The sequence below is a fragment of the Saccoglossus kowalevskii genome, chromosome 2, assembly GCF_978046115.1.
Source record: "Saccoglossus kowalevskii chromosome 2, keSacKowa6.1, whole genome shotgun sequence".
NCBI lineage: Eukaryota > Metazoa > Hemichordata > Enteropneusta > Harrimaniidae > Saccoglossus > Saccoglossus kowalevskii.
The window spans coordinates 217635-230012 of record NC_140642.1 but is presented as its reverse complement, the minus strand read 5'-3'; the positions used below and the strand labels follow the sequence as shown (position 1 = coordinate 230012).

General features: G+C 34.7%; 1 protein-coding gene across 2 annotated transcripts in view; it reads left to right on the top strand.

Moving 5' to 3' along the window:
* Nucleotides 1–12378, top strand: part of LOC100378150 (iodotyrosine deiodinase-like) — a 44645-nt gene that overhangs the window by 28983 nt on the left and 3284 nt on the right. Inside the window, exon 2 of one of the 2 annotated variants that reach the window (XM_085507650.1) lies at nt 10547–10863. In XM_085507650.1, coding sequence (XP_085363776.1) covers nt 10547–10863 — 317 coding nt within the window. Of the gene's footprint in view, nt 1–10546; nt 10926–12378 lie in introns of both variants that reach the window. The other variant, XM_085507657.1, reaches the window with a different exon arrangement.

Sequence of the window (12378 nt, the reverse complement as noted above, 5' to 3'; positions counted from 1 at the left end):
ATTAGACTAATTGAAGAAATACTTTGGTTTACAGATGAAAATAAAATTCCTGGAATGCTAATTGCAGTGGACTTCCAGAAAGCGTTTAATATGCTTGAATGGGATTTTTTGATGGAGTGTCTGGAAGCCTTTCAATTTGGTCATATCTTTCAAAAATGGGTTAAAACACTGTACTCTGGCACACAAGCGTGTGTAATGAATAATGGTTTCACTACGGGCTACTTTTCATTGAAGCGAGGAGTGAGGCAGGGCGATCCCTTGTCACCCTATCTCTTTATTATAGCTTTGGAAATTTTACTAATTAATAATAATAATAATAAGTATGCACTTATATAGCGCCATATATCCAAAATAAATGTTCATAGGCGCTTTACAAGACAAAAAATAAAAATAGAAATATTAAATCATGAATAAAACATTAATAACAACAACAAAGAAAAACTACTGAGTTTCAAAAGTCTGTTTAAAAAGATGAGTTTTAAGTTTCTTCTTAAAAATGTCAATATTGTCAGATAGTTTGATATGTAGAGGTAGTTCATTCCATAAGGCAGGTGCAGCATGGCAGATGGCGTGTTGACCGTAAGATTTAGTATTAATTTTCGGAACGTTCAGGAGAAGATTATTAATGGAGCGTAGACTGCGCGTAGGTTTGTAAGATGCAAACAGTTCACAAATGTATGATGGTAGGGTGTTGTGAATTGCACGAAAGGCGATTAACATGATCTTGAAATTAATGCGTTGTTGAACAGGAAGCCAGTGTAAGTTGTAAAGAACTTCAGTGATATGTTCAAATTTCTTGGTCCTTGTGATGAGGCGTGCCGCAGTATTTTGAACGAGTTGGAGCTTACGAATGTTCGTCTGGGCAATGCCGAAGAGGAGACTGTTTCCATGGTCAATCCTTGATGTAACAAATGAATGTACTAAATGTTTTGTGGTTACATTAGTTAGGTACTTCCTGATGGAACTAATATTGCGTATATGAAAGTATGATGATTTACAAATACTATTCACAAGATTTTCCATGGTCATATGCTTGTCGAACTCAATGCCAAGATCACGAGCAGATGTTGTTGGCACAATGGTACAACCCTCAATCTGTATAGATGGTAAATTTAACTTGGCCAGATTTGGTCAAGATCCAAAGAGTAACAGTTCCGTCTTGTCCGAGTTGAGTTTTAAGAAATTCGATGTTAACCAATTATGAATATCCTTGATCGCACTTTCCATATGTTGAATGTTGATGTCAATATCTTTGGTCTTGAAACATAAATATAGTTGTGTGTCGTCAGCATAGAGATGAAAGTTAATGTTGTGATGCCGGATTACGTCACCAAGTGGTGATGTGTATACAGTGAAAAGGATAGGACCCAGTACAGATCCTTGGGGCACGCCATACTTTAGCTTGTGTATTGATGATACTGATCCACGGATGCAAACCTTTTGTTGTCGATCTGAGAGATATGATTCAAACCAGGATAGCGCAGTATCTGCCACACCCATACCACTTGACATACGTTCTAGAAGAAGCGAATGGTCAACCGTATCGAAAGCGGCAGATAAGTCCAATAAAACAAGCATCACAATTTTCTGTTGATCAAGTGCCATGAGTATGTCATTTTGAACGCGTATTAGAGCTGTTTCTGTGCTGTGCGATTGTTTGTATGCTGATTGCATAGATTCAATAAGACTGTTGGAATGCAAGTGAGAGATCAATCTTTTAGAGACAACTTTCTCTGTGACTTTTGAGAGAAATGTAAGGTTTGAGACAGGGCGATAGTTCTTCAAGACATCAGGATCAAGATGTGACTTCTTGAGAAGAGGAGAAACAAGAGCTAGTTTAAAAAGGGCTGGAACGTGACCTGTAGAAAGCGATGAATTGACAATAGTAGTGATACTTGGCAGTAGTACATCCAGGGATTTCTTAACGAGAAAAGTTGGTATAGGATCAAGTCCACATGATTTATTAGGTGAATTATTTACAATATCTTTAACTTTATCTCTGGTGGCAGGCTGGAAAGTTTTTAGTGGGCTGATGATTGTTCTGCATTGTTCTTGTTGTCTATTGTTTGGCTGACTCTTTTGCAGGTCGGTCCATATTGCCTGGATCTTCTGAGCAAAAAATGTAGCAAACCTATTTGTAAGTTCTTGGGTTGAATCGTGATTTGGTAGAGGTGATTCGTGTTTCCTGTGTAATAGAGTGTTAATTATGGTGAACATGGATTTCTGGTCGGATTGTTTATCTTCTAACAATGTAGAGTAGTATTCTGTCTTTTTGGAGTTGATTAATCGATGCAAAGATTTACATTGACTTAAATAGATATGTTTGTGCACTGTCAACTGTGTATTACGCCAGCGTCGCTCAGCCTGTCTTCTTTCCCTTTTCATAGATGCAACTTCTTCTGTAAACCATTTGGTATTTTGCCTGATTGTCACAGTTCTTCTTATTTCTGGAGCATGACGGTCCAACACATTTAACAGTGAAGAGTTGTATTGAGTAATAAGAGCAGATACAGTTGAAGCTGGTGATGTAATAACTGAAGTAGTACAGAGATCGTTGTAGAATTCTGTAATGTCGATGTCTTTGTATTTACGTGATGTAACACTTTTCTTTTCGGCACAAGGTTTAGTCAGGGGAAGTTTGAATATAACAGCATAATGATCAGATATGGCAGGGTCGCTAATAATGATGTCAGTGATGTCATTGGACGAACGAGTTATTATTAATTAACCCCAGAACCGACCCCATTATAACAGGTATTTCTCTGGACTCACTGGAAGTCAAGTATTCTGCATTTGCAGACGACTTGACATGTTTTTTAAGCAATGAAGTATCATGTACTGTATTTTTTGAAATGTTGGACAACTTTCATCTGCTCTCTGGACTCTGTATCAATATGGAGAAAACTGAGGGCATGTGGCTGGATCTTTGGAAGCAGAGAAGAAAAAAGCCTTTTAAAATTAAATGGCCAGAAAATCCAATCAAAGTTCTCGGAGTATATATCTCGTACAATGTGAAGAACAATGTCAATATGAACTTTGCATCACCTCTGAAACAAATGGAAAAAACAATTAATTGTTGGAGAAATCGGTCTCTCACTCTAATTGGCAAAATTCAAATTCTTAAGACCCTTGCCATATCGCAAATGAGTTATATTATGCGAATGACATATGTGCCTTCAGATATTCTTGACAAAGTTGAAAGGGCTGCTTTTAAGTTTCTATGGAATGGTCCGGACAGGGTGGCAAGGCGAGTCATGGTAAAAGATATTGGGAAAGGAGGGCTGAATGCTCCAGATGTAAGAGCTATGCACAAGATGTTTAGAATTGGTTTCTTAAAGAGATTTTTGGATGAGACATTCAACACCCTTGGAAAACATTTCTAAATAAACGTCTTAGACAAGTGGGTGGTACATTTTTATTCAAGTGTAATTTTGAGACCAAACTGCTTAACCTGTCCTTGCCACAGTTTTACATAGAGGCATTGGAAGCTTGGTCGTCATGTAATACAATTAATGATAAAACTATTGAACTTAATTATGTCCCTGAACAAATGATTTGGAATAATAGGCACATACTAATTGGAGGCACATCTGTGTATTATAAGGATTTAATTGTTAGGGGATTTAGATATGTTCATAACTTGTACCGTAATACCCATCTAATGCAGTGGCAAAACCTTCAGGTTAGGGGATTGAGTCAAATTGATATACTGAAGCTATATGGAATTATTCAGAGTCTTGCACCTGAGTGGAAGACTTTGGAATGTGAAGATAGTTTTGAAGAATTAAATACAGACCAGTATTATTTTGATAACGAATATATTAAAATTTCCAAAATTACAAAACTGAAAATTAAGAAAGTTCTGCAAAGTCAAAATGACTCTGTTCCTATCAGTGAGGGCTACTGTGAAAGAAAGTTTGAACCAACTAGAGATTGGAAAGCCACATATAACTTGCCATTTAGAGTGGCAATAGATGTTAAGACCAGAGAATTTCAGTTCAGATTACTCCACCATATTTTATATACTAATTATGACCTAAAGAGAAGGGGGGTACAAATATCTGAATTATGTACATTCTGTGGAGGTGAGAGTGAGACACTTGAACATCTTTTCTTTTCATGTGATGCAACAAAATTATTCTGGTTAAAGTTCCTCCAGTGTTTCAGAGATGCATTAGTAATGAGGGAAGTGCCAACTCTTGGTGAAATTTTATTTGGGGAAGTGACTCTGTCTACATGTAGGTTGCACAACCACTTACTGCTTCTGGCTAAAAGACACATTTATCTTATGAAAATGAGAAACCTAAAACCCCACTTTCCAATTTTTCTAAACCAAGTCAAGTATAACTATCATCTTGAATACAACATTGCTGTGAACAAGGGCAAAATTGAAACACACTGTAATAAGTGGATTAAAATCCACCAAATTGTTATGTCTTGAATGCACTTGTATATTAGTCTGTATATGTACGCAGTGTATTCTGCTTACTGTATGTATTATGAATGATTACCAATAAAAAACTTATAAATATAAAAAAAAGTTGTGAAATGGTCCAAGGCCAACAAACTTACAATTAATGTGCAAAAAACAAATTATATGATTTTGAAAACACCCCAACACCATATTAATAATAGTGTGTTAAACATGCTTTAGTGTCTGCAAGTGTTCCCTATTTGTGTTGTTACTCAATTGTGATTGTAGATAGTTCTATATTTTAGATAATTTGTTTAAAATAATTAATAATTACTGGTAATACAAACTATTGTCTAATTAGTAGTATGTGTTGGACTTAGTTATATTTGAAGTTTTTTTTGTATTATAAAACACTGTTTTGAGTGCACCACAATCCCTGGCTGTGAGTCATGTTTATGTTTTGTACTGCCTAGTGTGTACATTAATAAAGGGCTGACTTTGAATCTGGCTTTAATGGGACTGAGATCAAGTGTTTTCTGCACATTGACACTACCTTGACCGTTCACAGAACCATTTAGGCCTGTTTGGTCTCAGTGCTTGGCATGTGCAGTGATCTTGAACTTGAATGTACCACGGTTAAAGGTTTCTAATTGCTATTGCTTTGATATTACATTTATAGGTACTACATGTGTATCTCTCTCAGCGTAATTCAGTCTCCGTCCGTTTGTGCGTCTGTTCGTCCGTTCGGAGTCGTATCTCAGAATCCCTTGGACCGATTCCGTTCATTCTTTGCATGTGCCTAGTACCTAATATGGAACATATGCACATGCAGTGATTTAGCGATTCGATTTAAAATGACCGACTGGCAGCCATCTTGTTTTTAGCTCCGCTGTCGACTTTGTCGAGCGGAGCTTATCATATGAGTCCGGCGTCGTCCGTCATCCGTCGTCCGTGTCAATGTTTTACTTTTTCGACTTCTTCTTGAAAACTACAAGCCTGAATGCTTTGATACTTGGTGTATATGTACCTTGGGTAGACCTCTCTATCAGATTTGTTCATTTCATGATCATATCTTCAATTCTCTAATTTTGGTGAATATTTTTGTAATTTTTGGTAAAAAGTGATATTTTCGACTTCTTGTTAAAAACCGCAAGTCCAATTGCTTTGATATTACATTTATAGGTACTACATGTGTATCTCTCTCAGATTTGTTCATTTTGTAATGATATCTTCAATTCTCTAACTTTGGTGAATATTTTTGTCATTTTTGGTAAAAAGTGATATTTTCGACTTCTTGTTAAAAACCGCAAGTCCAATTGCTTTGATATTACATATATAGGTACTACATGTGAATCTCTCTCAGATTTGTTCATTTTGTAATGATATCTTTAATTCTCTAATTTTGGTGAATATTTTTGTCATTTTTGGTAAAAAGTGATATTTTCGACTTCTTGTTAAAAACCGCAAGTCCAATTGCTTTGATATTACATATATAGATACTACATGTGGACCTCTCTCAGATTTGTTCATTTCGTGATGATATCTTAAATTTCTTAATTTTGGTGAATATTTTGGTCATTTTTGGTAAAAAGTGATATTTTCAACTTCTTGTTAAAAACCAAAAATCCAATTGCTTTGATATTACATATATAGGTACTACATGTGGACCTTTCTGAGATTTGTTCATTTTGTGATGATATCCTCAATTCTCTAATTTTGGTGAATATTTTTGGTAAAAAGTGATATTTTTGACTTCTTGTTTAAAACCGCAAGTCCGATTGCTTTGATATTACATATATAGGTACTACATGTGGACCTCTCTCAGATTTGTTCATTCTGTGATGATATCTTCAATTATCTAATTTTGATGAATATTTATGTCATTTTTGGTAAAAAGTGATATTTTTGAATTATTGTTGAAAACAGCACGTCCAATTGCTTTGATATTACATATATAGGTACTACATGTGAATCTCTCTCAGATTTGTTCATTTTGTAATGATATCTTTAATTCTCTAATTTTGGTGAATATTTTTGTCATTTTTGGTAAAAAGTGATATTTTCAACTTCTTGTTAAAAACCGCAAGTCCAATTGCTTGGATATTACATATATAGATACTACATGTGGACCTCTCTCAGATTTGTTCATTTTGTGATGATATCTTAAATTTCTTAATTTTGGTGAATATTTTGGTCATTTTTGGTAAAAAGTGATATTTTCAACTTCTTGTTAAAAACCAAAAATCCAATTGCTTTGATATTACATATATAGGTACTACATGTGGACCTTTCTGAGATTTGTTCATTTTGTGATGATATCCTCAATTCTCTAATTTTGGTGAATATTTTTGGTAAAAAGTGATATTTTTGACTTCTTGTTTAAAACCGCAAGTCCGATTGCTTTGATATTACATATATAGGTACTACATGTGGACCTCTCTCAGATTTGTTCATTTTGTGATGATATCTTCAATTATCTAATTTTGATGAATATTTATGTCATTTTTGGTAAAAAGTGATATTTTTGAATTATTGTTGAAAACAGCACGTCCAATTGCTATACATACTTATACATATTGTTCATTTTCTAATGATGTCTTCAGTTCTTTAATTGAAACGTGCCTTGCTAACAGCGGAGCTATCTCAGCCGAGAGGCTGCTTGTTTAGCTCCGCTGTCGACTTTGTCGAGCGGAGCTTATCATGTGAGTGATTGTCCGGCGGCGTCCGTGTCAATGTTTTACTTTTTCGACTTCTTCTTGAAAACTACAAGTCTGAATGCTTTGATACTTCGTGAATATGTACCTTGGATAGACCTCTCTCAGATTTCTTCATTTCATGATCATATCTTCAATTCTCTAATTTTGGTGAATATTTTTGTCATTTTTGGTAAAAAGTGATATTTTCGACTTCTTGTTAAAAACCGCAAGTCCAATTGCTTTGATATTACATATATAGGTACTACATGTGAATCTCTCTCAGATTTGTTCATTTTGTAATGATATCTTTAATTTTCTAATTTTGGTGAATATTTTTGTCATTTTTGGTAAAAAGTGATATTTTTGAATTATTGTTGAAAACAGCACGTCCAATTGCTATACATACTTATACATATTGTTCATTTTCTAATGATATCTTCAGTTCTTTAATTGAAACGTGCCTTGCTAACAGCGGAGCTATCTCAGCTGAGAGGCTGCTTGTTTAGCTCCACTGTCAACTTTGTCGAGCGGAGCTTATCATATGAGTGATTGTCCAGCGGCGTCCGTGTCAATGTTTTACTTTTTCTACTTCTTCTTGAAAACTACAAGTCTGAATGCTTTGATACTTCGTGAATATGTACCTTGGATAGACCTCTCTCAGATTTCTTCATTTCATGATCATATCTTCAATTCTCTAATTTTGGTGAATATTTTTGTCATTTTTGGTAAAAAGTGATATTTTCGACTTCTTGTTAAAAACCGCAAGTCCAATTGCTTTGATATTACATATATAGGTACTACATAATCTCTCTCAGATTTGTTCATTTTGTAATGATATCTTTAATTTTCTAATTTTGGTGAATATTTTTGTCATTTTTAGTAAAAAGTGATATTTTCGGCTTCTTGTTAAAAACCACAAGTCCAATTGCTTTGATATTACATATATAGGTACTACATGTGGACCACTCTCAAATTTGTTCATTTCATGATGATATCTTTAACTTTCTAATTTTGGTGAATATTTTTGTCATTTTTGGTAAAAAGTGATATTTTCAACTTCTTGTTAAAAGCCGCAAGTCCAATTGCTTTGATATTACATATATAGGTACTACATGTGGACCACTCTCAAATTTGTTCATTTCATGATGATATCTTCAATTCTCTAATTTTGATGAATATTTTTGTCATTTTTGGTAAAAAGTGATATTTTCTTCTTGTTAAAAACCACAATCATTTATGGTTAAAAATTATATTTTTGAATTCTTGTTGAATACAGCAAGTCCCATTGCTTCGATACTATACATATTGTTCATTTTCTAATGATATCTTCTGTTCTTTAATTGAAATGTGCATTGCTAACAGCCGACAGGCTGCTTGTTTTAACCATATACAGTCAGAATTCTAAGTTTTTTTAGTCATGCTGTTGGAAATCCAACCTCATCAATCAGTATGTGGCGAGATAAACTAGGCCATATTTTATTTAGTAGCCATAACTGCCTGGATTTCCTGGAATATTTTTTCCATACTCGTCTGGATATAAACTGGAATGGCCCATTGTTGGTGAAAAGTGGTATTTTTGACTTCTTGTTGAAAACAGCATTGCTTGGATACTATACATATTGTTCATTTTCTAATGATATCTTCTGTTCTTTAATTGAAACAGCGGAGCTATCTCAGCCGACTGGCTGCTTGTTCAAAAAACTGGTAACTTGCAATTTTTGTAGAAGGTAGTTTATTTACTGTTACCATAGTCTACGCATTCACAACATATTCTAGACGTAGATATCCACGCTATATAATATAAAAACGACTACCAGTATTCATTAAGCAATGATCAAAGACCAAGTTTAGTGGCATTTTAAAGGGGTGGGCACTTTGTCGAATGTGACCCCGAATATAAATATTGTGCAAAAGTGGGTGGGCGCCTGACCGACATTGCCGCTAATGCAGTTTTGGAACTGAAATGAATTTGTGCAGGAGTAATTTGGGATAGTAGTAGAATTGTTTTTGCAGTAATTTGGGAAGAAGTGAATCTTTGCTGCAAAAATTGGAAATGAGTGAATTTTTGCTACAGGAATTCAGGAAAGAAGTTAATCTTTGCTGCAGTAAATTGGAAATGGATAGGATCTTTGATAGAATATTTTCTGCAGTAAATCAGTACAGATGTGAATCTTTTTAACAGTAATATGGATTGCATGTAGATCAAATGTAATCAAATTTTGAAAACAAAGGTATTATTTTTTGTCAACATTTTGTAATGGCTGTAATTCCTACTGACTTCAAATTTGGTGTATAAATAATTGTCAAAAGTTGTGTATGCAAAACTGATGAATGCATTCCTCATATGAATCTTCAGCTGACATAATTCTTGATCTGTATATCTTATGAGTGTTCCACTATAAGTAGGTAGCTCAAATTCATTTTAAAAAGTTGCATCTCTGATCAAAAAACATTATTAAAGATACAATAGTTACTGAGCTCTTTGATAGGAATACTTCATGTTTGTGTTTTGAGCTCTCGTGTTGGAATTGTTTTTGCATATCCAGTGGTTTTATTTATGGTCAATTTTATTTCCCTTGAAAACTATTAGTTAAGCTTCACACATTGTTGCAAAGCACATTATACTTGTAATTCTAATAATATCCATTGATCATATTGTATCATTAATTTTGCATATAGTTTAAAATGTGGAAAGTTTATGTGTTATCAGTATAAACCCAAATGATTATAAATGTTGTTTGTACAAAACACCCACTGATTGACTAGTTTCAAATTGTATCAAATAAACAACACATATAACACAAGTATAGTTTAAACATTGCATGTTACACACACAATTTTATACACTACTATTAAATTAGTGATTATGTCAAATATACACAACTAGTAGAAGGAAAAACATCAGTAGCCAGCAATGTAAATTAGGAGAGATGCATCCAGTTCTAAAACAATTATTGGGAATGTCAGTGACTCACTGGCAAGTTTCTTCACTGCAGTAGACCAAAATTAGCCATTTATCCTTATGATAAACAATCCATAAATGACAATACAAGATTTTGTATGAAAATACACAGTGCATTGTTCTAACATGACTACACGTGTGATGAGTGAATATGTAAAAATATCCCAAACTCCCATGATGCAATATTATTAAATGGGTTACTAGTGATACCTAAGAGATTGAAAATCCATATTATTTAGTCACATATGAACATTCATTTTTCCAGTACTGACTAGAAGAAACATCTCACCATCTTTTTTATCGCCAAAAACAACATTGCCTATCACCATAAAACACCACCATCACAATATAATCATGATTTCATGACAATTTGTTTCCTTTCACAAAATAAACTTGCAGCCAATGGGAAAATTAAATTAGAGAAAAAAAAATGTGTTCAATTCAACATGTTGCATATGATTCTGTTCATTGTAGGCACGTCTCCCAGTGGTGCACACTTACAGCCATGGATGTTTGTTGTCATTCAGGATAAAGATATCAAGTCACTTATAAGACAGATCGTTGAAGATGAGGAACATCTAAACTACCAGAAGAGAATGGGTGTGCAATGGGTCAACGATTTAAAGCAACTGAAAACATCTTGGCAGAAACCATATATCGAAACAGCCCCGTACTTAATTTTGGTTTTTGAACAAGTTTATGGTACAAGGACAGACGGCAGCAAGCAGAACCACTATTACAGTAGAATTAGCACCTCCATAGCATGTGGGATTTTGCTGACTGCTCTACAGGTCTCAGTGTGCAGATTTATTACCAAACGCTTCAGCGTGGTATTAAGAGTTTGTTTTCAGGGGTGGGTGATACCAGGGTGGAAAATGGATGCACATATGGGGTTAATTCCTTGAATTGCAATATAGAGGGTTCAGGCTGAAATACAATACCGGTATATAGTGTTTTCATGTTTCGTCTGATATTTCTGTGGTATTCTGCTGCTGTAAATAATGCACGATTTGTTCCGAAATTCAGTATGTTGTGTGCATTCCAGGGTTATTCGTTTTTTGCTGAAAACACCCCTATTTTTTAATGGCAGTCGAATAGTTTCACTCCCACTGGGAAATCTGCATTGTTGCTTGAATGAGAGCTAATTAAACACATTTTCCAGATAAGCGAAAGAGTATGCAACAGCCAATTTTAACAGCCTGTCACATGATTTTACTATGAATGTCAACATGAAAAGAGGCTAGTCCATTTTACGCAGGAGTAATTGGGAGTAGAATATGTGAGGGATAGTATCAACAGAGATGTGTACAGTGAAAAGTAATATCCATCCTTCTTTTGCATCTCTGAGCATTTCTGTTTTGGTATACTGCTTTGAAAATGTTGAACTTGCATGATTTGCAATGGGTTTTTTTACTGAAACTCCCCTATTGACTGAATTCCTAGTTTGAAGGAGAACGGCACACCACATGATTCATTTGAATACAATGCTGAAGGCAAACATGTCGTGCTACTGTGCTACTCCACTGACGGGATGACTTACTAGTACTGCACGCTACAACTTTGCTTGTGATGTTGCTTGTTAGCCATCGATTAAATGAATCTTGATCACCGGTTAAAATGTTGCTCATTTGGCATTGGTAATCTTTATTTGGAACTGCGTAACGCTGCAACGTCGCCAGCAGAAACCTCCTGGTACTTTGATGTTGATGGTCATGCCTCGATCAATGGTAATCGCTAATTTTACTGTGGGTTGATCTTCCAAGAGCCCTTCAGGGTTTATAAAACTCAACATACATCAAGTTCTCTCAATTGTAGTATTCCATGTGATGTTCACCTAATATTCCAAAAATGTTGCTGAACGATTTGAACTGGATAAAATTTTTTTACAAAATAAAATTAGTTCGGTTGCCAATGAAAACAAGCCGGCAGGCTGGTTGGCGCTCCGCTCCGCTCAGAAAACAAGGTATATGTTATCGGCTGTTGCCAATGTAGGACATGAACGTGAAGCTAACGTCGGTTTATAACTAAAACCGGGCATCGTACATGAAGTTCACAAAAAAACATTCAGTCTTTAGAAGTCACTTTATTTTATTGCTAGGAGTAGGACATATTCTGCCATTAAATTTATTATTTCCAACTGTTTTGCGATAGTATTTTCAAGATCGGAGACAGCATTTACATTTCATTCAAAGTTGCGTTGAGATTACTTTCATACAGTGTAACAATGTCGGCGCCGTTGATCTCTTACCGGTATGCAACATAGCCAAAATAAAAAGCATGATCATTTTAACATTACAAGACTGGTG